The sequence below is a fragment of the Mustela lutreola genome, chromosome 1 (assembly GCF_030435805.1).
Source record: "Mustela lutreola isolate mMusLut2 chromosome 1, mMusLut2.pri, whole genome shotgun sequence".
Taxonomy (NCBI): Eukaryota; Metazoa; Chordata; class Mammalia; order Carnivora; family Mustelidae; genus Mustela; species Mustela lutreola.
The window spans coordinates 262,287,742-262,314,976 of NC_081290.1; the positions used below are offsets into that span (position 1 = coordinate 262,287,742).

Sequence of the window (27,235 nt, forward strand, 5' to 3'; positions counted from 1 at the left end):
TTCAGTGTTAAGATTTAAAAGGACGTACACTGTTCTTTTGTATTTTCAATTGCTTTTGTGAGTGCAGACTTGTATTCTATACAAGACTTATTTTGGAATAATTACATTAGTGAAAAATGGTTCTGATTCAGTAACTAAGCCAGATCCTTAGAAATAGTGATAAATGCAGAAAATTATAGAGTACAGAGTGATGAAACTTTATATTTTACGGTTGTTTGAAATAAGATTAAATCACATTTAAATTTTTAAAACCTGGAAATATACTTTTAAAAACAGTTTCATTCTTACCTGTTTGGATTTTAGTCACTTGTATGATCCAAGTGATTTCCATATCTGGTTGGCTCTTTTTGGATTTTTTTTTCAGTTCCACTGTCCATGAGTTTCACCTGATTTGTTCAGTACCACACTCTTAATTATAAATACTTTATAGTAAGGTTTAAAATTTGATAGTTTCCTTGTTCTTTTTCAATAGACCCACTTTTCTTGGTTTATTCTTATTTTATTATCTTCCCAAATGAATTTTAAACAATTCATTTGCCCTGATGGTACAGGGGAATGATGGTGTTTTTATTGGGATTGTATCACATTTTACAATTAACTTGGGGAGGGACTGATGTCTTGATGATCCTGAGTCTTCCTATTCAAGAATACTGATATATTTTTCTATTTGTTTACATTTTGTTTCTTTTAAGAGTGTATAAGAACAGGGGTGCCTGGGTGGCTCAGTGGGTTAAGGCCTCTGCCTTCGGCTCAGGTCATGATCCCAGGGTTCTGGGATCAAGCCCTGCATGGGGCTCTCTGCTCAGCAGGGAGCCTGCTTCCCTTCATCTCTCGCTGCCTGTCTCTCTGCCTACTTGTGATCTCTGTCTGTCAGATGAATAAATAAAATCTTAAAAAAAAAAAGAAAGTGTATGCGAGCAGATGGTCCCTGCTCTATTGAAACTTAGTCTAGCGGTGAAGACAAAGATTAATCCTTTAGACATATGATTGATGTAAAATTGCTATAGTGGTGTGTGTTATTTTAGAAAGAGAGAGAGTGTGAGGAGAGGGCAGAGGGAGAAGAAGAGAGAGTCTTAAGCAGACTCTGCACGGAGTGTAGAACCCAGAGCAATGCTGAGATCGCTGAGACGCTGAGATCATCACCCTGAGATCATGACTTAAGCTGAAACCAAGAGTTGGATGCCTAACCATCTGTACCACCCAGGTGCCTCTCTGTTACATTTCTATTGGTGGTAGTAACTCAAATTGAGTTAACATTTTAAAGCAGTATGCTTATTCCCCATTTACTATTGATAAAAGTGATCAGTAATATCAGATAACATTTCTTAAGTTGAGAAAGGTTATGAAATAAAGTGGCAGTGCTGGACCAAGGGACATTTTTTTTTTCCACTAGGTTATTTTACTCTTCATTAAGGCATTGATTTAGGGTGCCTACATGGTGGCTCAGTGGGTTAAGTGTTTGCCTTCGGCTCAGGTCATGATCTCGGGGTCCTGAGATGGAATCCAGGATTGCATAGTGCTTCCTGCTCAGTGGGGAACCTGCTGCTTCCTCTCCCTCTGCCCCTTACCCCTACTCATACTCATTCTCTGTCTCTTTCAAATAAATAAATAAATAATTTTAAAAGAAAAATAAAACATTGGTTTATTTCAGGGCATTTTTTTTATGGTGAGCAATCCAGGTTTGATTCTTAGGTAGCCTCATTTACCTGTATTACAGCTGTATCGATATGTTCATCAGACGTGTATGTGGTTCTCTTAAATGCATACCGTGAGTTCTGCCATACTACATGCAGCGTAAATCAGCTGTCCTGCCCCATGACTGAAAAATAGTATCCTAGACTGTGAAGTTTCTTTTTTTTTTTTTTAAGATTTTATTTATTTATTTGACAGACAGAGATCACAAGTAGGCAGAGAGGCAGGCGGAGAGAGAGGAGAAAGGAGGAAGCAGGCTCCTCACTGAGCAGAGAGCCCGATGCGGGGCTCAATCCCAGGACCCTGGGATCATGACCTGAGCTGAAGGCAGAGGCTTTATTCCACTGAGCCACCCAGGTGCCCCAAGACTGTGAAGTTTTAAAGGAGTTAAAAAGTTTCACTTAGCCATAAAATGTTAAAATTAAGTATCTTCATAGCCAATTAAGCCTAGTTTTTCTCCCACATCCATCCTATTTGTTCCTTGATTTTATTAATCTACCCGTCTGTGTTTTAGTAAGCTTTCCATAAAAATGGGATAAAGCAACTTTTTTTGTAACCAAATAGACTTACCTGTATTTCTGAGGGATAGGACCGAAAGTCTGTATTTAATTCATTAATCATTGATCAAGATTTGGTGAAATCTTTGGTAAAGTAATCATAGTAATCATAGCTGTACTTTGGATTAATTCCATGGATTTGTAGAAGATAACAATGGAGCAGAAAAAACCTTGAGGTTAGGAGATAAATTAATAGGCTTATAAAGTAATTCAGGTGAAAGATAAAAAATGCTTGAATGTAGGTCAAAGAAGTAGAAGGGAGATTATTGACCTAGACAGTGTTGTAAGGACAGAATCCAGAAGCTTTCATAAAGGATCAGATGGGGAGCCTAGACCAGGATAGCAGCAAATCAAGGAATGAATTTGGGATTCTGGTCTGGATAATGAAATTTTGGCTCCATAAGTGCAAGTAAGGGCTTTGGGAAACTTTGTCTTGGTGGATTGAGTGATGTGTTACCTCTGAAGCCTGTCATCAGAGCGGACAAGCCCACAGGCATAAGGATCAGTGAGGTGAAGGTTATTTGCAGGCGATATTTTGGGAGTCGAGAGGAGGTTTGATAGGTAGTAGAGCAGTAGTTATAATTGAAATAATCAGGAGGTAAACATTTAGAAGGCAACTTTTCTTGTGTTGGAGGATATCTAGGAGCTGGATAAAAAGTTAAGGTATAATCCGAGAAAAATCTTGAAGTCGGTTATTAGGTGATATTTTAGAAGGCAGTGCAGTGGTGTGACAGCAGAGGAATGAAATAGCCCTTCCTTCCCTTCGCCCTTCTCTTGCCACGTGTTTCCTATATATCTATGACGAACAAATAACGCTTTTTTTAAAAACCTGAATTGAAGTTATAATAGTAATGTAATGTTTATTAAGGAAAACAAAATGGTATTGTCTTGCTGTATACCCAAAGGAAGCACTATTAAAGTAGAGTTATATTTTTAATATTTTTGCCATCTTCCTCCTCCTAACTTCCAGTTTTCTTTCCTGTCCTTATTCTTTAACTCTGCACCAGAAGAGAGTCAGCCTTTGGTCTTCAAAATCTGACACATTACCAAAGATTTCATGAGAAAAGTTGATCCTGAAGGCATGCATTATTTAGGATTTTTGCTTTGTATACTGCTAAAGATGCCTGTGTTTTAAGTTTAATATTAAGGTGGACTTCGGGAAAATACTTTGGCTTGCTGTCACCTACAGAAATACCATCTTCTGATAAGACTGAAAAATTGCAGGCTAAGCTTCCCCCAAAATACCTCAGCACAAATTCTTGAAATTTGGAGGGACGTCTTTGCTCCTTCCACTGTCAACTAAAAATGCAAGCAGAATTAAAAAAATCAGTTCCAACTCCTGTGGAAGTGCCTCTGATCTATTGTGTTTATGAAGTAAATTCAGTGTTAGGGTTGCTATTTTAAATGTTGCAGCAGAGCAAACATATTGCTGAAACATATTGCTGAGAATGTATGTTGCACAAAAGCATACAGACCTCACTTTGCCTTTTATGTGATTATTTTAGGAAAGCTAGTGCAGGTCCACAGTTAGAAACAGAATACATTTAAGATCTTTGCCTGTAACCTAGTTTCTTTTGTATATCTATGTCTTAAGTCATAGCTGTAGCTAATGTTTGTGTTTATATCATAGCATGAAAAGCTCTGATAGGTGTGACAGGGAAGTGTGTAGCATGTTTGCAGTGGTGTTTCTTTTTAAAACTAAGTCATAGCACACCCAAATGAATTACTCTCTAAGGATCCTCGTAGAAAAGGTTCTACCCTGAATGAACTACCAGGGTTTCTTCTGCTTTTGTGCAGAAGTATGTGGTTTATTTGTTTTCCTCCTAATTTTTACAGCTTTCAGTGCCCACCCAATTCTTCATGTAGACTCTTACTCATTATTTCATGGACAGAAATCATTAAAAGCATTCTCTGCATTATAGAAACTAAATTGTTGGCTGTTACTAAACATGAATGAATATTTATACTTTATGACGTGTGTAAGTGTAAAATCAGCAATGAAAGTTTACTGTGAAGCAGTGGCCAGAATTGATTTCCTGTTTACTTGGTTATGATTATTGACTTCTCCTTACTTTTATTCTTTAGAGCGTTTATACCCAGGAATCTTAATTACTACAAGAATGAAGCCAAATTGCCTATTTCTTGACAAAATAGTAAATAGTAGTTATGCTGTTAGTGAAATAAAAATGTGTCAGTTTAGTGTGAGCAGTCTTTTCTTAAATAGACGTATTCAGACAACTGTTATTTTTGTTTATTTTTAACTCATGCCTGAGAGTAAACTGGTGATCCCCATATAAAGAAATAGGGCGTGGACGCCTGGGTGGCTCAGTGGGTTAAGCCGCTGCCTTCTGCTCGGGTCATGATCTCAGGGTCCTGGAATTGAGTCCCTCATCGGGCTCTCTGCTCAGCAGGGAGCCTGCTTCCTCCTCTCTCTCTCTGCCTGCCTCTCTGCCTACTTGTGATCTCTCTCTCTCTCTCTCTGTCAAATAAATAAATAAATAATAAATAAATAAGTAAGAAAGAAAGAAAGAAATAGGGCGGGCTGGGGGAGGGCGCCTCTGTGGCTCAGTGGGTTAAAGCCTCTGCCTTCAGCTCAGGTCATGATCCCAGGGTCCTGGGATCGAGCCCCACATGGGGCTCTCTGCTCAGCAGGGAGCCTGCTTCCCTCCCCTTCTCTTGCTGCCTGCTGCTCTGCCTACTTGTGATCTCTGTCAAATAAATAAATAAATCTTAACAAAAAAAAAGAAATGGGTGTGTTTTGGGCATGACATTCTTATGCTAAACTTTAATTTGATTTAAAACCCAGATTAGTAATAGGTTTTGTTAGATGTATTTAATTACCTTATATAATGGAAAGAGACTAGTAATGTTAGGCTATGACATGTAAGAGCTCTTAAAAGCTAGATACCCTTTGTTGAAAGCATTTTTTTTCTGAATCAACAGAATATATCAATGCTTATTTTTTATATATCAATGCTTATTTTTTAAGGATTTTATTTATTTATTTTATTTTAGAGAGTGCTCAAGCAAGCACGTGGGGAGGTGGCAGAGGGAGAGAATCGTCAGTCAGACTCTCTGCTGAGCGCGGAACCCAGCATGGGGCTCCATCCTACCACCCTGAGATCATGACCTGAGCCGGAATCAAGAGTTGGTTGCTCAGTTCACTGAGTCACTCAGTCGCCCCTCATTGCTCATTTTTTTGTTTATCTGGCTAGGATTTTAGCTTATGGCATAAATCCCCAGAAATGTTATTGGCAGCCATTTATTTTACATGTAAATATTATCATAATTAACTGGAAAATGGTGCTTTCGGTTGTAAATATGAGTAAATTAAAAATTAACTTCCAAAGTTGTCAAAAGCCTTAACAGTACATAAGGTCATTCCCTCCTAGGCCACGTACCTCCGCCTTGCCCTTATTCTTTGCATTTCCATCACCATGTTGTGGCACCTGCTCCGAGAACCAGCACTGCCTCCAGTTACGCCTGTGCTGATTTTTGTGTCATGGGTTGGAGGCCATGGTCAGGAGATCCTACATTTGGCTTTAGATGAGGTAGATCACATTCTGTTGCTCAATCTCAGACTTAACTGTTAATCTTAGATGTACTGCATTCTATCCCAGTCTGTTCATGTGAGAAAAAAAAAATTGATCTGACTCTGCCTTGGTTTATATTTGCATGCTGTGTGCACAAGTATGAGAAAAGTAGTAGAAAATGCACAAGCTCTGGAGTTGGCCACACCTGGGTTTGATGCCAGTCCTGGCTTCATCTTTTAACCCTCTCCTCCTTCTGCACTGCTCTTTCCACACTGGCCTGCCTTCTATTGTTAGAAGCAACTGTATTTTCCCTGTCTAGATACATGCTTTCCTAGGTCTTCTTGTGGCTTCCTCCTTCAAATCATTCCACACAAATACCACATCCTCAGGTCCTGACCATCCATCCTATTTTCAAAGAACCCCTCCTCTCACCTGTCATTCATGTCGTTATTCTGCTTTATTTTCTTCATAGTGTGTCATTATCTGTCGTTTGTTTGCCTGATTAATATAGACTGTTCTGCAGAATAGTGTCTTGTTTAAACCCTCTATCCTCCACACCTAGAGTAGAGTAGGTGCTTGAGAAATTCTAACTTATACTTGGAATTTAACCTCTCTGAGCCCACTTAGTCACCAATGGATTGGGAGTAATAATACCTCCCTTACAGGGCTCGTGTAAGATGCATAAGCACAATACAAGCATAGAGGCTTATTTTCTCACTTTTACTCCCCTTTCAATGCTTATTAGGGATCCAAGATGGTAAAACGTTTAAGAGTTCTTCGCCAACCTGACCTCTCTTGTTAAATGTCAGCTATTAATTTTGAAACAAGTTAGTTCATACTTAGTGTTAATTCCATGTGCCCCTTTTTGGACCAGGTATAAAGCATGGACTCTCCTTCCTAAAAATGGTATGAGTACACATGGGGGGATTCCTCTAATAATGTCCTCCCAGTTGAAACATGTCTGCCCGGGTCAATTTTCTATTACTGCAAAACAAATTACTACACACATACCAGCTTAAAACAGCACCCGTTTATTATCTAACAATTCTGTAGGTCAGAAATTGCGAACCAGAATGGCTGGGTTCTCAGCTCCTGGTCACAAGGCTGAAATCAAGGTTTTGGCCAGGACTAGGGTCTCATCTATTGGAGACTTCTTTTAGGCACATGGTTGTTGGTAGAATTCAGTTCTATCAGAACTCAGTCTATCTATCAGAATCCAGTCTTTCACACTCTGGCCCCTGGTTGGCTCTTAGTTAAGGACTGGTGCCAGCTCCTAGAGGCCGCCTTCAGGTCCTTGCCCTGTGCTTATCTTCACAAATGCCCATAGGCTCCTCTAGCGCCAGCGGGAGAATCTTTCTCCCTTCAGGTCTCTTCTAGGAATTCCTGGTTTCTTTTAAAGGGCTTATCTGATATGTCTGATCCCACCGGGGTAATTTTACCTTTTGCTTTTTGGTGAACTTAATGCCATCTGATTGAGAACCTTAATGATGTCTACAAAGTCCATCACCTTTGCCTTGTAATGTAACCTAATCAGGAGCTTATCCATCATACTCGTAAGGGATTATGTGGGCTGTGTACACCCGGTAAAATTCTGTATATACAAAAATATTGGAGCTGTCTGATAAAGTTCTAGAACCTAGGTGAGGTTGGGTGTGCTGAGGTCCAGAGCCGATGACCAAGAAAGAATTCTTGAGACATCTTTGGTGCAAAATGGTGGTTTATTAAAGCACAGGGACAGGACCCGTGGGCAGGAAGAACTCCTGCCCCAGGTTGTGAGCGATGGCAGGTTCTGTACCCTGCGGTTGGGGAAAGGTGAGGGGAAGGGAGGTTTCAAAGGAGTTTTCATATGCTAAGGAGGGCCTGCAAGGTGCCAAGATATCGGAGGCCTACCTGAGGCCTTGCCCTTGCAGCTTGGTCAATGTTGTCTTTAGGCCAGCCATTAACATCAAGATAGTTGGGAGATTCTTGGTGGGATGTCACAATCCTGCTATCAGTCATCTTTGTTAGTGAGATTTAGGTTTAGAAGAGATTTAACTATATTTATATTCCCTTCTACCTCAACCTCCTTCAGTTTTGTTTATGGAGGGGAGGGTTTGAGGAACTGAGTTATTTGCCTCTGGAAATTGTGCTATTGATAAGGTAACTTATTTGTTTGTAGATCTCTAGGACATTTGTAAACTGAGGGAGACTCCTGTCTTGCAGGATTGTGATCTCTGCAAGTTAACTATTTGTTTCTAGTTTATGGCAGTCAGGGGTGCCTGAGGAATGTCACACACATTACCAAGGGGAGTGGGAGCGGATGGAGAGGGGGTGCAAGGTGCCAGCTTTTGCTTTGTCCTCAGCCAGCCTCCTGCTCCCTAATCATGTCCATCTCAGAATTCTGCCTACCATGTTGCCATAAGATATTAAGTAAAAGGCTTTGTTTAGGGGAGGTTGATTGTCATTTCAAATATGCCCAGCTTGCTAGGTTTTCCCCCTCATAATTCTTTTGATAAACAATAATAATTAAACTGTGTTTGAGAAGGTTAAGGAATGTAATTGGCCTTTAAATTGTGTCACCATGATGTTTTTAGATTATGTAAAACCCTTTAAAAATTTTTTTAGATTAAAAACACTTTTAATCTGTAAAATGTTGTTTTTGGAAAGGGTTCTTTTGAATTGTCAAATATTATAATTTTTGTAAAAGCCATTTTAAGAGAATGTATTACTTCATACCCACTATAACTTAGCATAGATTGAAAGCTTCACACACACACACACACAATAATCTAATTAAATCCCTTTAAAAACCAAAGATACCTTTAATGCAAGTTAAGTCTATTACTAGTTTAGTTACCTTTCATTCTGAATGATGCGCTGGGTTAGGTTTATTTCATTAGATGGTGCTGACAACATATTGAGCAATTCAAAATGGTGTGATATCCTGGCTATAAACAAGGCAATCTGCACTAGAAAATCTAATAATTTAGTAAATATCCTAATAAAGTTGTGATAAATTTGATGTTTTCTAAATGCCATGTGAAAGTTATTTGACCAGTATAAAGAACAAGAGTATGGTTTATGAATTGTTCATCTATCAGATGATAGCCCCCCTCAAAAAAAAAGATTAATTTCCTTTTTAAAGATACCTACACCCAGTACTTTGATAAATTTGAATGGTTGTTTGGTTTTTGAAAATGTCCAAATATTGTAGTGGGTGAATAATATGAATCAGTAGACCAGATAAGATTTGCTTGCTTAACTCAAGCCATTCATTTTGCATTATTTTGGCCTTGACATCTCTCTAGTTCAGTACCTTCTCTCCACAGCTCATCTCTGCTTTCTAAACACTCTGTTCCTTGTTTCTAATCATGATTCTGTATCTCTTATCTTAAGGGATGCTCTCAAACTGGTCCAGTTGAAAGAAACGGGCAAGATTACTGAATCCAGGCCCACCCCAACCCCTCCAGCCACTCCCACAGTGCCTCCACCCTCACAGGCCACAGCCACGCCACCGCCACCATATCCACGGCCAATGATCCCACCACTGTCAACTCCTGGACAACCTAATGCAGCGGTAATACCATTTGAGTAGACTCAGTTTTTTCCAGACTTTAGTGAGAAAGAAAACAAGAGCCATTACTATCTCTTAACAAGTGATTCTACTAATCCATTTTACTAGTACCTGAAAGTGATAAAGAGGAAATACTCCAGATGTTTTGTTTTTCGCAAACTTGATTTGTTTGTATGTTGCTGACTTCCAAATTCATTGCTATATATGTATGTTCTGTAATTATGATACTTTTCATGTAGCTTTTCTTGGGTGTGGCACTATTAATGGGTAGCTGCCACTAGCCCTCTTCTGTGGCTGTTTGATTCTGACTGAGAGAATGGATAGTCTCACTGTTAGAGACTGCACTGCTAGACATTCTTTTTCGGATACAGGCAGTGTAACAACCCTTTTTTATTGTCAAAATATTCCATTTTTGCCTCTTTTTACCTCATTCTCTTAGTATATTTCATGTCATTTGCTTCAGAAGAAATGCAGGATAATCAGGTTTGTGGAAAAACTGAATGGGCACTTGGGAACTAAACACACAAATGTATCCTCCTCTTTCTTCTGGGGAAGTATATCCCAGTAAATTTCAGAATAGTTGCAAACAGTATAAATTTCTTGGGAAACAAAATTCTTTAGTGTAAATTCATGATTCATGATAGCACATAGAAAACATTTATGTGTAATCAGATCTTCTATTTTTAAGAAGTAGATTATTCAAATTAAGAACATAAACCTGACTTTGAAATTTTTATGGTATATAGAGAGCATATATTCTGTTTGAACAAGTTCTCTGCCAACCTAAAATGTTTAGTTTTGAAAATCAGGTGTATTTTCAGCTGCGTAGTTATTACTCTGAGGTGATTTTGATCTAGTCCCAGAATGGCGTGAAGGTCAAGGAAGGGATCACATGTGGTTTAAGGTCCATCCTGCTTTTGGTAAAAGCTTCAAGGAACAGAGAAGAAAAGCTGCAGTATAGAGTTATAGGAAGATTTTATTATCTCACCTATACTTTATATTGTGAATTTTTAGGAAATATGATACTCATGTAATTTCTTTTAAAATTAACAAGCCAAAGAAGAAATGGTTTGGCAGATTATCCAATATATTGAATTACCTTTTTCTACTGCAGGCCATTTGTAAGTAAGAATTGTCTGTTGCTGTTTGTTGAATTATTGTATGCTTTGAGTTTTATTAAGAAGTGATATTTGTAACAGAAGCTGCTTACAGGCGGTATGAGTGTGTATCTATCTCTCTGTTTCTGTTTCACACAGACACCCGTGGGAGAACTATTCACGACTTGGGAGATTTCTTTTTGATCATCTTAAACATAGTAACATAAGATGACCCATTTATAACTAAAACATGAATTATACTATTTTCTACAGTTGTGTACTATAAAATTAAAACTCTTTGGATTTCTTATATTCCTCCTTATACTAAGAATTTTTTACTTGTACTTTTCCTATAGTAATTGTTAATTATTACCGAAAGCTAAGTCACTGAGACTAGATTTTAGTTATGGAGTTTGTTTTTTCCATTTCCATATTTATGGTTTAATGAACAGATTGCAATTTCTTTGCAGGGCACATTCACTGAAATCCCTGCTAGCAATATTCGAAGAGTTATTGCCAAGAGGTTAACTGAATCTAAGAGTACTGTACCTCATTCATACGCTACTGCTGACTGTGACCTTGGAGCTGTTTTAAAAGCTAGACAAAGTCTGGTCAGAGGTTAGTAAAGTTACATTTACTTAATACAATACACATGAAATCCTTTACTTTATAAAGGTACATTGTATAACTTTTTATTTCAGTATCATCATCTGGGTGTATTTTAGTGCTAGAGAAAAGAATTGGCTCACTTTTCCTATGAGAAACAAACTGGTTCCATAGTACTGAGTAAATCATGCTTTTAGTATGATATCTGAACAAAGCAGTAATTATTAACATTTTAGAAAGTATAAAATCCCAACTGATTGAAGAATGCTTTAGATTTTACATAGACCTTAAGATATTCCTGTGCTTTATACACGTTTTAATTTTTTATTTCTTCTTCCAAGTGAACTTCCTGGTTATGAAATTTGCAGTGTACCTCCCAGCAGTCAGTTAAAACTAAGGTTGCTGGGAGACATACAAATTTTTTCTTTCTTTCTTTCCAATCGGTATGGCTTTTATTTCATTTTCTTGGTTTATTGTACTGACTAAGACCTCTGGTACATTAATGAATGTCAACGGTGAAAGCAGACTTTTTGCCTTGTTCTTGATCTTAGGAAAAACATTCATTCTTTAATGTCAGTTATAGGTTTTTGTAGATTCCTTATTTTAGGTTGAGGAAATTTATATTCCTAATTTGCTGAGAATTTTAAGCGTAAGTGAATGTTGAATTTTTTCACTTTGTGCATCTTTTGAAATAATCTTTTCCTTTTTCACTCTGTTATTTTGGTCAGTTATATTGGTTAATTTCCAGATGTTGAATTAACCTTGTATTCCCCAAAATCACTAATTTTCTCACCTATTTCTTGATCTCATTTTCTAAACGTTTGCTAAGAATTGGGGCACCCGGGTGTCTTAGTTGGTTCCTGGCTCAGTGGGGAGCCTGCTGCTCCTGCTCCTGCTCCTGCTCCCCCTGCCTGTGCTCACTTTCTCTCTTTCTCTCTGTCAAATAAATAAATAAAAATCTTTTAAAAAAAATAAAATTTTGCTGAGATTCATTATATCTGTGTACATGAGAAAAGCTGTAGTTTTCTTTTCTTAAAGAATTTTTTTTAAGATTTTTTTTTTTTTTTTAATTTATTTGACAGACACAGCAAGAGAGGGAACACAAGCAGGGAGAGTAGGAAAGGGAGAAGCTGGCTTCCTGCTGAGCAGGGAGCCTAATGTGGGGCTTGATCCCAGGACTCTGGGATCATGACCAGAGCAGAAGGCAGATGCTTAATGACCAGACCACCCAGGCACCCCGTAAAGATTTTTTTTTTCCTGTATTTGTTACCAGGTCTCGCAGAATGAATTGGGAAATGTTCCCTTCTCTTTTATTTCCTGAAAGAGTTTGGGTAGCATTGGTTTATTTCCTTTTTAACTGCCCAGTAGAATTCACCATTGAAGCTCTCTAGGCCAGTGATTTTTTTTGTGGGGAGATTTTTAAATATGAATTTTTAAAAATAGGTGTAAGTTATCTGTTTCTTCTTGAATGAGCTTTAGTAGTTTTTGTCTTCTAAGGAATTTGTTTATGTTATCTAAGTAATGAAATTTACAGTAGTCCCCGCTCATCTGCAGGGAGTACAGTCCAGGATCCCCAGTGGAGGCCTGCAACCCCTGATGGTACAAACCCTGTATATACTCTGGTTCTTCCTCTGTTTACATACTTAAAAGCTAGACACAGTGAGAAATTAACAACAATAATAAAATAGAACAATTTTAATGATAATGCTGTAATAAAAGTTAAGTCAGTGTGGTCTCTCCGTCTCTAAATACTGTATTGTACTCACTGTTTTCATGATTCTGTGAGATTACGTGCCCATGTGATGAGATCACATGAAGTAAATGTCGTAGGCATTGTGACATAGCGGTAGGCTACTGCTGGCCATCTGGTGGTAAGTCAGGAGGATCATCTGCTTCTGGGCTGCTGTTGACCATGGATGACTGAAACTGTGGAAAGCAGAACCATGAATAAGGGGGTCTGCAGTATTGGCATAAAGCTGTTCATAACAGTACCTTATTATACTTCTAATGTCTATATAATCTGAAGTAAGGCCCTTGTTTTCAATGTTAGTAATTTGTGTCTTCTTACTTTCTTGATCAATCTGGCTGAAGATTGCTCAGTTTTATTGATCTCTTCAAATAATCTGCATTTGATTTCATTAACTTTCTCTATTTTTATAATTTTCTTCTCATTGATTTCTGCTCTTGACCTTTATTACTTTTTTCTGTTTGCTTTCGGTTTAATTTGCTCTTTTGTTTTCTGGTTTCTTAAGGGGAAAGCTGAGATCAATATAATATAATAAACCTTATTCCTAACATAAGCATATAAGGCTTTCAGGGTCCCTCTTGGCAGTACTTTAGATGAATGCCACAAAATTTGATGTGTTTTATTTTTCTTTTCATTCAGTTCAAGATGTTTGCCATTTTTCCTTGAGATATCTTTTTTGATCCATGAGTCATTTAGAGGTGTAAGTATAGTTTCCAAATATTTGGGGACTTTTCAGCCTTTCTTTTATGATTTCTTGCTTAGCTACATTTTGCTTAGAGAACACTGTATTTATGATTGAAATATTTTTAAATTTTTTGAGATTTTATAATCGTAATATGGTCTATCTTGATGAATGTTTCATGTGTAGTCGAAAAGAATGTGTTCTACTTTTTATTTTTAAGATTATTTATTTATTTGTTTATTTGAGAGAGAGAAAACAGAGCAAAGCAGGAAAGAACATGAGTCAGGGAGAAGGGCAGAAGGAGAGCAAGAAGCGGGATCCCTGGAGCAGGGAGCCCTATTCGGGGCTCAAACCCAGAACCCTGGGATCACGACCTGAGCCAAAGGCAGATGCTTAACCAACTGAGCCACCTAGGCGCCCCTCTACCTTTTATTTTTTTTTTTAAGATTTTATTTATTTTGAGAGAGAGAACGGACAAGCAGGGAGACAGGGAAAGGGAGAGAGAGCAAGAAAGAGAAAGAATCTGAAGCAGGCTGTGCACTGAGTGCAAAGCCCAACATGGAGTTTGAACTCATGACCCTGAGATCATGACCGGCGCTGAAATTGAGTCAGTGCCTAACTTCCTGAGTCACCCAGGAGCCCCTGAAAAGAAAGTGTGTTCTACTTTTCAGGAGTGTTTTTTGAATGTCAGGTGAAGTTGGCTGGTAGTGGTATTCATGTCTTTTATGTCCTTACTGACTTCCTATCTGTTCTATCAATTCTTAGAAGAGTGTTGAAACCTCCAGTGGATTTGTGTAATTCCCCTGTGAGCACTGTCAGTTTTTACATCATTTGGAGATCTGTTTGGAGGCACATCACACCGTTAGGGTTTTGGTGTGTTCCTGATGAATAGATCTGTCATGGAATATCCCTGTCCACTCCTGGGGTAATCTTTTTTTACCCCAAAGCCTTTCTTATCTGGTTTTGCTACAATTACTCCAATTTTCTTTGCTTAATGTTTTTAATATCTTACATCTTTTTACTCCTAACTTATCTGTGTCTTTATATTTAAATTGACTCCTTGCAGATAACACATTATTTTTCTTTGTTTTTTGTCTAATCCTGTACTGTCTTTTAATTAAATATTTAGACCATTCTCATTTAATAATTTCATCCTTTCTTTCGCTTTGTACTTTTGTCCTTTGTACCATTTGTTCTTTGTCTTTATTTGTCCCATCTCTTCCAATTTTTTCCTATTTTCTTGCCTTTTTTTAGATTGGTTATTTTTTAATTTTGATTCCACTTTAATTCTATCTTACTTTCTCTCTTTCTCTTGTGGTGGTTTCCTTAAGGTTTACAATATAATTCTTTAACTCATCATGATTTACCTTCACATTTTTATCACATCCCTTCATGTATAATGTAAGAACTTTACAACAGGACATTACATTTTCCTCCTTCTGCCCTTCGTATTCTTATTATCATGTTTTATTTCTGCCTATGGTGTAAGCACCAGCATATATGTTTGATTTTTTTTTTTCTTTAGCAAATTAGCTGTGTTTTAAAGAATTTTAAAAATGAGGGACACCTGGGTGGCTCAGTAGGTTGAGCATCTGACTCTTGATTTCAGCTCAGGTCATGATCTCAGTGTCTTGAGATCAAACCCCAGGTTCAGCTGTATACTGAGCAGGGAGTCTGCTTGGAATTCTCTCTTCTCCCTCTGCCCTTCCCCCCTGGCTTGTGCACTTGCTTGCCCGTGCTCGCTCTCTCTCAAAAACAAACAAACAAACAAACTAACTGCGTTTATCCTGTTTGGGTTTCTCTCAGCTTCTTGGATTTTTGATGTGTTCTCTTTCATTAATTTCGGAAAACTCCGAGCCATTAGTTTTTACAGTATGTTCTGCTCCATGTGTTTTCTTTTTGGAACTCTTGATTATAAATGTTCAGCTGTTTGAATTGTCCAAAGCTCTTAGATTCCCTGTTCTTTTTTTTGTTCATCCTTTTTTTTCCTTTGTGTTTCTGTTTGAATAATTTTCATTGACCTAATTTCAATGTCACTGACTCTTTTCTCAGCTATGTTTAGTCAGTGAAGCCTAACGAAAAATGATTTATCTTTAATTGTGTATTTTTTCCTCCTAACTGTCCATTTGAATGTTTTTTTAGAGTTTCCATCTCTGCTGATATCCCCATCTGTTCATGGGCATTGTTCCATGCTTTGTCCCATACTCCCGCACTCTGACATGTGTTTATCCTTCTTCAGAGGGGAATCATCACCCTTGATTTTCAGTCACTTGTTGGTCTTGTAACCTCAACTCCCTAACAAACTCAAAAGAAGTTTCGATTTTGTAACTTCTCCTGCTTTTTCCCCCTACTCTATTAGAGTGGGAAAAACATTCTCTTGTGGCTTTCTACATCTTAAGTAACAACAGGACTGATTATTTCAATTTAAATACAGACTTTGAAGAATTCATATGAAGACAGCCTGAGAGATTTTAAAAGTTAAAGGAAATGAATGGAAAGCTTGCCTCACAGAAAATTAACAATATTTAAAAAGTTTATCCTAAAAGCTCCCCTTACAAGCTTTAAGCATACTTGCTTAGTCATGGTATAGAGATCGTTAAGGGAATAATTTTTCTGGTTTCTTCCTTTCATGAGGCAGGAAACAGTACTATTTCAATGGAGAGATGGATTAATTTAGTATCTTTTCATGGTTCAAGTTTGGTATGTCCTTGCAGCTAGGAAGTTTCTAGGGGGTCTCCAAAGAGCCCACGTTATTTGTCTCCAATCTTCTTTCTTATATAGTTATGTAACATTAGATAAGTATGTTTACAATATTTTGTAATGATTTGCAAATGAAAATATTTAATATTCCCTTAGAAACTACTTCCTATTCTTCTCAATCGTGTCACCAACAGTCTCCTTACTATTTGGAAATTTCCATAATAAAGAGTTGACAGTAAAAGATCTTGAAAAAAAATCTCCTTTGTACTCTTTTGATTTCCAATGCCTGTTAGAAATGTTATGTGAGAAATTGAACATATAAGTCAAGCTTCTGATGCATCAGGATAAGAGGTAGCATTTGGAGGAATCATCAGCATATGGATGGTATCAAAACCTTGGAACAGAAGGTTCTTGCTTGGGAAGATGCCACCATTAAGAGGAAGGGACAGAAAATGAGTGAATGGTAGAGAGAAAGAAAACCCAGGAGGGTACCGTGACATAGAAGACAGTAAGAAAAAGTGTTCGACAATGAAGAAAGTGATCAGCTCCAAAGTACAAAATGTTGGATATGATAAGGACAGAGAATTTAGGTGAGCATGGGGACTCCAGCAGTATATAGGGAATCATTAGCTGGGGGGTGGTTTGGGAAGTCTTCACTGTAGATACCTATAGATATAGATAAAGTACGAGGGAGGGTGAGGGAGACACAAGAGGTAGGCATAATGAGGTCATAAAATATGTCCACATATTTGAATTTATGCAGGCCATGTCTTTTATATGTTATGATTAAAATTCTGTAAGCTCTGGGAAACTACTTATATTTCTACTCCTAAAAGGGTTTTAAACAAGCAAACAAAAATATTTATATCTCTGGAAATCTGAATTAAAAGAGCTATGAATTAGATGAGCAGGTGGTGGTTACCATGACTGTTTGGCAGTATTTGGGTTTATGGTAATTCATCTAATGTCTTTCTGAAATCCCCAGCATGCCTTTGTAATGAGCTATTGTTCATGTAAAATTCCATGATACTATAGTAACAGGATTTGTGTATCTTGCCACATACCATTGACTAGATCTTGATCTTAAAAATTCTTTTTCTAGAAGCTTTTGCAATAGAAAATCAAGTGTAGTTTACATTTTTCAACACTTTCCTACCCATTGGGAAAAGCAAAAGTGTATATCAGATGCTTTTATTATGATCAGCTCTGTGGGAAGGGAGGGTAGCTTAGCTTTACCTTGAAATAATTATGTATACTGGGAGGAAATTGATTCAGATGGAATCACCATACAACTAGACAGAAAACCTCGTCTTGTTCATTGCACTAGGATCTGTGCCAGCATTGCTTCATCTTTGGCTTTTACTATATATCCTGTTTTGTTAAGTGAAAAAACAGCTTGGTGGTCTTAAATTTTTTTGGTACACACTTCATTAGTAAAAAATCTCTCTCTAGATTCAGGTAGATACATAGATAGGTACAGATATCTTTAAAATGACTGTAATGTTACCACTGTTCTACTATAATCAGTGTATCATAAAACATATGCAGAATGAAGACATTTGGAAAGGGTGAGAGACAGTTGAATCACGGTAGAGACCATTTGTGTTTTTAGAGACATAGAAGTGGTTCTTTTCTTTCTAACTGGTTATAATGTGTCAAGTTTTCGAGTATATCTGAGTAGTTTAAAAGACTTGTAATTCAGAAGTAATCTTTTACATTTATGGTCAATATTACTTCTGCAGAATCTCATAAAAGTTTTTCTAATCGGGACTTTTTTTTAAAGATTCTATTTATTTATTTGACAGAAATACAGCAGGAGAGAGAACACAAGCTGGGGGAGTGGGAGAGGGAGAAGCAGGCTTCCCGTTGAATAGGGATCCCAATGTGGGGCTCGATCCCAGGACCCTGAGATCATGACCTGAGTGGAAAGCAGACACTTAACAACTGAGCCACACAGGCACCCCTAATGAGGGAGCTCTTAACTGACTAAGCAAACAAAAACCTACAATATTTTTCACTATAATTCGTTAATGAACAAGTTGGAAATCATAATGGCCATTGTTAAAGTTTCATTATGAATGCTAATTTTGATATGCTTGTTTTTCTTTCAGATGACATTAAAGTATCAGTGAATGATTTTATCATCAAGGCAGCAGCCATTACCCTTAAAGTAAGTAGCAGACCCTAAATCATTTTGGCTTATACAATGGTCTCATGTCTTGGGATTTTTATATGATAAATAGAACTGTCATTTTTAAGTCACGAAAATTAAGTAATTTCATTGCTAAAAATATACCATTTAATCTCACTCCCTCAGTTTTATACACGAAACTAAGAATCAAGGGGGCTATAACTAATTATAGTTTATTCAGCAAATACTAACTGATCCCCTGTTGCGTGCTGAGTACATTATAGGCATTTAGAGAAACGGTAGTGAACGAAAGTGGACATGTTCTCTGCTCTCCTGGAGCTTATAGTATAGTTGGGAGAGACCAGTAGTTGTCAGATAGTGAAAGTGTAGTGGAGGAGGAGAAAGCAACCCTGCTGCAGAGTAAGTCAGGGTGTCATGGTGCACACAGTTAGGCAAGATAGGCCTCTCTGTCACAGTGGTAACTGAGTCAAGGCCTGGAAGAGAGAGCTATCAGAAGAGTGTGCCAGGCGAAGGGAACTGCCCACGGAGGCTGGGGGGAGGGGCCACTGCCTTTCAGACCTGGTGGCCAGCAGGGGATACTGTTTCTGGAGGAGAGGAGGTAGCTGAAGGGATTAAACAGAAGAAAGAGGGAGGAGTTGTGCTGCCAGAAGCTGGTAAAGCCTTGGCGGCCGTGGTAAGGTCTAGGGATTTTATTATGAAGGAGAGGGGAGGAGCCTTTGGAGGGTTTTGAGAAAGGATTGACATCCTACTTAAACTCGGAAAAGAAAAAGGAGGGACTATTCTGGTGGTTTGTGGAACACAGCCTGCAGGGAGGCCAGGGGGCAGCAGTGCGCTCCCCTGGGAGGCCATGGATGGCGACAGTGGTTTGGGCTAAGACAGCAGCTAGTGGTGAAGCTGGAGTGAAGGCGGGATTTAGGATACATTTCAGAGGTAGAGCCAAAAAGATTTGCTGATGGGTTGGCTGTGGGGTGTGAGAGAAAGGACCAGGACTTTGGCCCAAGCAGTGGGAGGGATGGAGTCCTGCATGCTGACGTGGGGAAAGTGGCAGAGGAGCAGGAGGCTAGAGTTGGACTTGGATCTGGAACCTGGGCTTCTTGCTTTCTTGCTCTTCTCCATTTTCTGTCCTTTCTCTCTATGACTAGGCTATTTTTCTGGTTCACTGCGTGTTAGGTGCTATATTTAATATATATATTTATAAGGAATTTATTATTTCTTGAACAGTGCAATAATAGAGAATTTTAAAGTCCTGCATTTTCTTAGCCTTTCATATCTAAGTGTTCATATGGCTTTTGTCTTTTGAGCAAATAATATTTTGAATTATATTAGTGATTTTCTAATTATGAATCATTCTTGTCCTCCCTATGTGAATCTCTAGTGGTTATTACATTTCATTTCATAATTTTGTATCAGGAGCTGTAAGTAATTATAATTTATATTTTGTGCTTTTCTTTTTTAAAATCAATGTCTTCTTAAAGTGAATTTGGGTACTTCCTCCTTTCCGTTTGTTGTGCCCAAATTTTGAGACCCCCCCCAAAGACAACCACCAGAGTCCAGAGTCAAAGCCAAACAGCAAGGGTCGTTTATTACGAGTTCGAACCCGGACCTCCGCGCACTCCTTGCCGGTGATGCTAAGAGGTCCCGAGCTCAGGATCACAACACTTTTTATACACTATTTTTGGGGAGGCGGGGACTTAGCATACATCATAGTATCTTGTAACAAATCACCACATACCGCGGGAAAATCAAAAAGGAACTCTATAATATGACTGGCGCGCTACAGAGCGGGAAAAGCCTGGGAACGGATTATTGGTTAGGGCAAAGGGCTCTTCAAACAAAGGGTCATTCTTCAAACTGCTGAGTTGGCGCCACTAGGGTATGTGTCACCTCAGGATTGACCAGGGTCTTCCTGTCAAAACGCAGGGCACCAGATGGTTGTTATCTCTAGGCCCAGAGCCGGATGGGGGGGGTCCGGGAGCAGTCATTATGTTACGTCCAATTCCGGGTGGGGGTTTCTCGGGAGTCAGATGGCTGTTATCTCTTGGCCCAGAGCCGGGGACGGGGTCCGGGGGCAGCCATTCTGTCAGGTTCAATTCTGGGAGGGGGATGTGTGGTTACAGAGTGTCTATAGAAAGTCTGCTGGTATTTTTCCATCTTTTCATGGGTTAGCAAGGGAAAGTACAGAAGCAGAAATAGCGGTAATGGTTATAATTTAGGCATCTCACCTTTCTCTGTGCATATTTCAGTATTATAACGGTTTTTATTTCTTGAAGCTTCATAGAATCCACCAGTAAAAATACCTGAAGCCTAGTTCTGTTTTGAGGAGGGAGCTTTGACAACTGCCTCATTTTTCCCCATAATTATTGAGCGTTTAATTTTCAGCTTTTTCTTGAATCAATTTTGGAAACATATATTCCCAGAAAAATCACTCATTTCATCTGGATTCCCAAAAACTTGCTAGCCCAGAGTCATTTAAATTTGCTTCATACAATATTTTAATATAATAATCCTCAACACTCACATTGTTCTCAATTCTGTCTTGCTCTTATTATTACTCATTTGTGTTCTCAGTTCATTTGTATTGTTGCCTTATGTATTCCTTCCATTATTTCCTTCTGCTTTAGATCGGAATTATTTTAGACTTTGGTTGAAAATACTTTGTTAGGAAATGGGAATGTGTAATTATTATAATTTTGAATATGAAAAAGAGGTTTTAAGAGTATGAATGTTCCTCTGACCACAACTGAGGCCAGATCCCGTAGGTTTTTGTTGCATAGTTCTGAAATTACATTTATTTGCCAGATATTCCTCACTTGAGAGGGTTTTTTTTTTCTTCTTTTACTTTAGTGCTCTCCATGAAGAACTTAAAATCTTCTCGGGGTTTGGGACTTCACTGTTTATTATTTTGACATAAATGAGCTTTGCGTACTTTGAATGAACCAGCTGAGCCTTGAGAGATGGAGAACTCCATGCACAGAGCAGCTGAAAGCAGTGCAGTGGAGGAGGGCCTGGGTGGCTCAGTTTGCTGAGCATCAAGACTCTTGATTTTGGCTCCAATCATGACCTCATGATGTGAGATTGAGCCCGACATACAGGGCGTGGAGCCCACTTAGGAGTCTCTCCCTCTGCCTTCACCCCCGCCCAGGACTCGAGCGTGTGCTCTCCCAAAAAAAAAAAAAAAAAAAATGCAGTGAGAGCGAGCATAGCAGGATGATGAGAAGCTGGAGTACAGTGGGGAATGCATCTCCAGGGAGTGGTCAGTGTACAGTTAGGTAGGCTATTACTAAAGCAAAGAATTTTTGAGAAGAGAAATTAGTTTGTGCTTTCTGTTTTTCACCATCATTTTTTCTACAATATTTGTACAGTACATACCGTCTCCAGGAGTTTACTGATTTCTTCTGCTCTTTTCATCCTCTGTGTAGTTTTGTGTATGTTCAGTACAAGCATGCTCATACATTTATCTTATGTTCATGAAGCCTAAGAAGTCTTTCTTCAAGAGGGAAGTCACTTATTAAAGGCCGGATGGATCTCCCAGGGCTATACTAGAAACTTGGGCTTTCTACCTTCCCAGTGGAAATAATGTGGTTGAATTGTTACCCTGTTCCCTCCCTCTTCTCCTCAAGGCCATCTCGGTCAGCATAAGAGACAGGAAGTATAACAAACGTCGAATGCTTTTTAGCAATCAGGTTGAACAAAGGGAGACCTTTTTTTAACCATTATTTATTGTAGGAGATCAAAACACGTACATCAGCGTTTCCTCAACCTTGCTTCAAAAAACATGGTATGCCTATTCTTCCCAAACATAGAAGCCGTTTAACACAGAGATCCGAACCATTGTTTCAAACCAAATCTTCATTTATTTGCTTCTGTCTACCTATGCTCACTTTCAGAAATGCATAATAATGCTATTTCTCTGTAACCACCTTGGTCTAAAGCTGCTTTTTAAAACAAACAAACAAACAAATAAATCTGCTTCTTTAGAATGACATGTTTTTTCTGTTTGTTCCCTAGCAAATGCCAGATGTTAATGTAAGCTGGGATGGAGAGGGCCCAAAGCAGTTGCCCTTTATTGATATTTCAGTGGCTGTGGCAACAGATAAAGGTTTAATTACACCAATCATAAAAGATGCTGCTGCTAAGGGTATACAGGAGATTGCTGACTCTGTAAAGGTATGTCTTAAGAAATATTATGCTTTTGGAATGTTAGTATTTACTTTCTGGTTAAGTTGTGGCATCATCTAGTCACACTGTGATGTATTTCCAAATGATCATCAGTCATATATGAAGGTTTTTTAAGTTTTAACCTAGGTATGACCCACTTTAAGAACATTTAACCATCGGGGCACCTGGGTAGCTCAGTGGGTTAAAGCCTCTGCCTTCAGCTCAGGTCATGATTCCTTGGTCCTGGGATCGAGCCCCGCATCGGGCTCTCTGCTTGGCGGGAAGCCTGCTTCCTTCTCTCTCTCTGCCTGCCTCTCTGCCTACTTGTGATCTCTGTCTGTCAAATACATAAATAAAATCTTTAAAAAAAAAAAAAAAGAACATTTAACCATCAAGAGTTCAGAAAAAAACATACAGATAAATGAGGATCAACTGTATTCAAGTTATAGGTGAATGCTTTATTTCCCAAAGTCTAGAATTCAACTCTAACAAGGATATTTTAGATGGTTTTAAAGTTAAAGCTGAAACCATATTCCTATGAAGGTGGTAATGGAGAGACCTCACTGTTCACAGCTTTTTATTCTTCAAATTTGATTTCATTCATTTCCTCTCTAGAATTGAGACCACTAAAGTACTTAATATTATAGAAGCAAAAGTACGGAATTTTTCCCAAGTTTCTTTAAAAGCAGTTTTTATAGCTCCCAATATGGAGGAGTCCGATTTCCCCCAAAATATTCCATTGAATCGGCAGGAACCAGACAGTAGGTCACCTCTGACAAACACTATAATTTCCAAAGGTACTTTTTTGACAGAAGTATCAGCTCTTATAGTGTTAGAACTGAAAATTTCAGATTCATTTAGATAAGTGATTCTTTTCTCTTTCATTTACCAAAGACCAGTTGTATATATAGTAGATGAAAAGTTATAAGGAGGAATTAAAAGTAGAAGATAAGATTTCTTTGGAGAGCTGACAGTATATACACATATCGATGAACTTGCTCAAAATACATGAACACAAATTAATCTACTTTTAAAAGCATACTGTTGAATTTTCAAGTTAGATATAATTAAGGGTGACCTTAGTGGAGTAGACATTTTTAGATCTTCACTCCTCTTTGAAAAGATTTGCAGTGTGTTTTTATAGATAAAAATGTAACTTTTTCTTAATTGGGTGGTGGTATTAATTTGACTGATTGAAAAGTCAAGTAATTAGATTGGTTAATAAGATAGTTATATGCCTTTTGTTCATCAAAAGTTTTCAACAGCAATGAGAATTCATGTATTTTAGTGTTTTTGTGAAATTCAAATGAGATCACATTTAACTATAGAGTTAGAATTTTCTTAAATATTTATATATTTTTCTTATTTTTAATATTTGCATATTTCATACATAAAAATTTTTTAATTAACCATTTCAAGATGATTTCTTTGATTTTGACCAATTTATTAATTTTAATATGATAATGCATAGTCTGTTCCTTGTATCCTGGAAGAACCTAGGTTGAGGTGGTAAGGAGGCAGCGTGAGCAGCCTCTGAGCGATGAGAAGGGCAGTCTTAACCCTTTGGAATGTTCCAGGGCCTCTGGTGGTCCTCGAGGCTTTCCTCTAATTCCCAGCAATCCTGCGCTCTGGCTACTCTGTGCTTCCCATTCTCTCTGCTTCTCTCTCCCACCCTGCTGCTGGTGTTTAACACTCCACTCTTTCTTGTTCCTGGGATATACCAACCATTAGGCTAAACACTTTATTTAATTCTGTTAGCCCCGTGTTATAGTGGAAACCTTAATTTCCCCATCTGAAGTTGAGGAAACGAAGTTTTAGTAAAAGCTTTAGCAAGTTTGCCCAAGGTGATCCATCTAAAAAGCAGTAGAAGAGAGGATTTATTTAAATCTGGGTGTTTCTCAGTTCAGGTGCTACTTTCTGAGGTCTTCTGTGGCTTCCATAGCTAAAGTAGCTTCCTGGCCTTACCCTGTTTTTTTATTGTATGCAGTTGATCAGTCTTTGAAGTTACCTTGTTTATTTGTTGGTCCTTCTCTGCTCCCTTCTGTCTGACCTTGAGGGCCTTGTTCTTGCCATATAACCAATTCTGCAAGAGTGTGTGGAAGGAAGATCATAGATGCTCAGTGAATTTATTTTTTAAATTTTCAATAAAAAATGTTACTAAGATTAATTTTTTAAGGAGTTTGTGGGTCTCTGGAACTCCATCCGTGGACCCAGGTTAAGAATATTTGCACTAAGTTTTTACTTCTTGACCATAACAAGCCTCAAGGATGTCATTATGTGGTGCCAAAGTCATGTCTCAACTGAGTTCAAGTTTCTAGTCCCTAAATAAAAAGTAATACAATAACAAGCCTTAGAACCCATGTTATTCTTAATTCTTCATTAATTATAACAGTCTTAAAAGACAGAGGCCAAGTTTTCCTCTGTTTGCACAGTAAATTTTTTAAATGAATTAATAAAGAATGTGTATTTGCTGGTCATCTTGTATTACATCCTTTCAGCTGGAGGCTTGGGATAGCATATGCTTTGATTTTAAGTGTGCATTGCTGGGAAATCCCAGTGAGAATTAGCGATTTTCAAAACCAGTAATCCTCCTCAGAATTATTCTTATTCTAAGCTTTTAGAATTCATTGGTAGGAATATCCTGCTTGATGTGTTTAGGATCTACAGAGTTTTGTTTGTTTGTTTTTTCTTTTCTTTCTTTCTTTCTTTCTTTCTTTTTTTTTTTTTTTAAATGTGGGCTTGCAATCCCATCTTTTAAAGAATGTCTGTGTTATTTGCTTTTAGCCTGGTAACAGCAGGTTTGTTGAGATCATGTGCCTTTAAAGAAATGCCTTTCAGAGTTCATATGATACATGTCTGTTTATATCATGTGAGCAGTCACATTGCTTAAGGCAGAAAAAACACATTTGTAGATTGTCCTATTTCTGATAGTCCAAGGACCACACAAGTCTAAATTCATCTTTTCAGTTGTCATTTTGGATCCAAGTAGTTTTATAAATAACTGCATCCAGATAACTACATCTGTCTCAACTGTAAGAAAGTCACAGTGATACATTGAGATCATTTTTAGAATGATCTAAATGACTTTTAAAAGTCATTTAGAATGACTTTTTAAAGGATATTTTTGGTTTTCAAAAATTAAGTCCTCTCTGGTTTAAAATTGAACAGTTTTCAATGGTGATTGTAATTGTACTTATGTTAGCTGTATAGAACAGAAAATTAAGCATCAGATTTATTTCATCTCCCAAAATGACAATAGTTTAATTTTTTTCTTCCACTCATGAATTAGTTCATTATTAATTTTTCATATGTAATGACTCAATCTCCGTTCCTTTGTTTTTGAAGCATTAAAAAATAAAAGTTAACGTAAGTGTGATTAATTGCAAATGCAAGTAAAGGAAAATTTAACTACTTAAGGTCACTCTCAGAGTGTCTATCTTTCCCTCTATCGGTTTTAGAAATCAGTTTTGCTAAAGTGATAAAAAAATTACCACATTCTTCTATTTCTCGTGGCAGTGCAAATTGGACTAGCTCATTCAGGAAATGCCTCAGTTGTAAAATTAAGAACCAAGAAAATGTTTATGTACTAGGACTTTGTAATTCCACTTCTGAAATTTTATATGAAATAATTGAAAAACCAGCAAACCAAATTAAAACACTGGGGACGTGACTGAATTGAGGCAGACGTAGCATCTTTAGAATGTTTACAACTGTCTGTAGTTATGTAGCTATGTTATATGTGAAAAAGAAAGATGAAAACTAATACATTGGTTGTGGGATTATTGCCATTGAACAATTATGTAAAAGCAATCAGGTGGACAAGAATGGCTTCATGTAATACCGTGTCTTACAAGAAAAAAAACACTATAGACACAATAAATTTCACTGTTTCTATAGAAAACACTGAAGCATTCTGCATGGTAGTGAGGTACAGAGTAATTCTAGTACTGGAAGAATTTTTAAAGGAAAGCAGTTTTTGTAGAGTATCAATTTACAGCGTTAGCTTCTTACGACTATCTGCTCTCTAACTTGTTCATTTTTTAATTGTATTAGAGAAAGTGAAGTTAAATCAAGGCACGTGAGAGATGAGTGTATACCCTCTACAAATATTTTAAGTGACAACAGCCTGTAATGTGGTGTTGGTTGTCATGCTGTATTTGTGTTTTTCTTTCCCAGGTCCTGTCGAAGAAAGCAAGAGATGGAAAACTGTTACCTGAAGAGTACCAAGGAGGATCTTTCAGGTAATATTTAAACTCTTAGTTATCAGTAGCATCAAACAGGTATCTAGGAGTCTGTGTCACTTTTGAAACACTTTATTTAATTGAAGCGACCTGTCAGGGCTCGTAGGAACCCACTAGGATTAGCTAGTTAACCCATTCAGTTATTCTCAGAATGACTTCTAGGTTCTGAAGCTTTAAAAAAATATATTTATAAATATAATAGATTTATAAACCTCAACTTTTTCTATTCATGATCTCTTATTTAAGTTACTTTGAAGGAAAATATTAACACATAGAGCCTTTAGTTATCATCAGCTCTATTTTTATTTTGAAGTGTCACTTATACACGGTGTAATATACTGAGTACAGTATGAATGTTTCAAGAAGTGGAGAAACCTGTGTAACCAACCAAAGCAGGATATAGACCATTACCAGCATCCCAGAAGCTTCCCTTTCCCCCTTCCTAAGTATCCCCCTTGCCAAGGTAACCACTCTTCTGAAAATCATCACCGTAGATTTCTTTTGCTACCTTTTATTT

At 37.7% G+C, this 27,235-nt stretch overlaps 1 protein-coding gene across 2 annotated transcripts in view; it reads left to right on the forward strand.

The window, feature by feature from the left end:
• Positions 1-27,235, forward strand: part of PDHX (pyruvate dehydrogenase complex component X) — an 82,343-nt gene that overhangs the window by 45,525 nt on the left and 9,583 nt on the right. For both annotated transcript variants that reach the window (XM_059139581.1, XM_059139572.1), the window contains exons 6-10: positions 9,158-9,338; positions 10,903-11,050; positions 18,279-18,337; positions 22,328-22,486; positions 26,654-26,718. In XM_059139581.1, the coding sequence (XP_058995564.1) occupies positions 9,158-9,338; positions 10,903-11,050; positions 18,279-18,337; positions 22,328-22,486; positions 26,654-26,718 (612 nt within the window). The remainder of the gene's footprint in view (positions 1-9,157; positions 9,339-10,902; positions 11,051-18,278; positions 18,338-22,327; positions 22,487-26,653; positions 26,719-27,235) is intronic.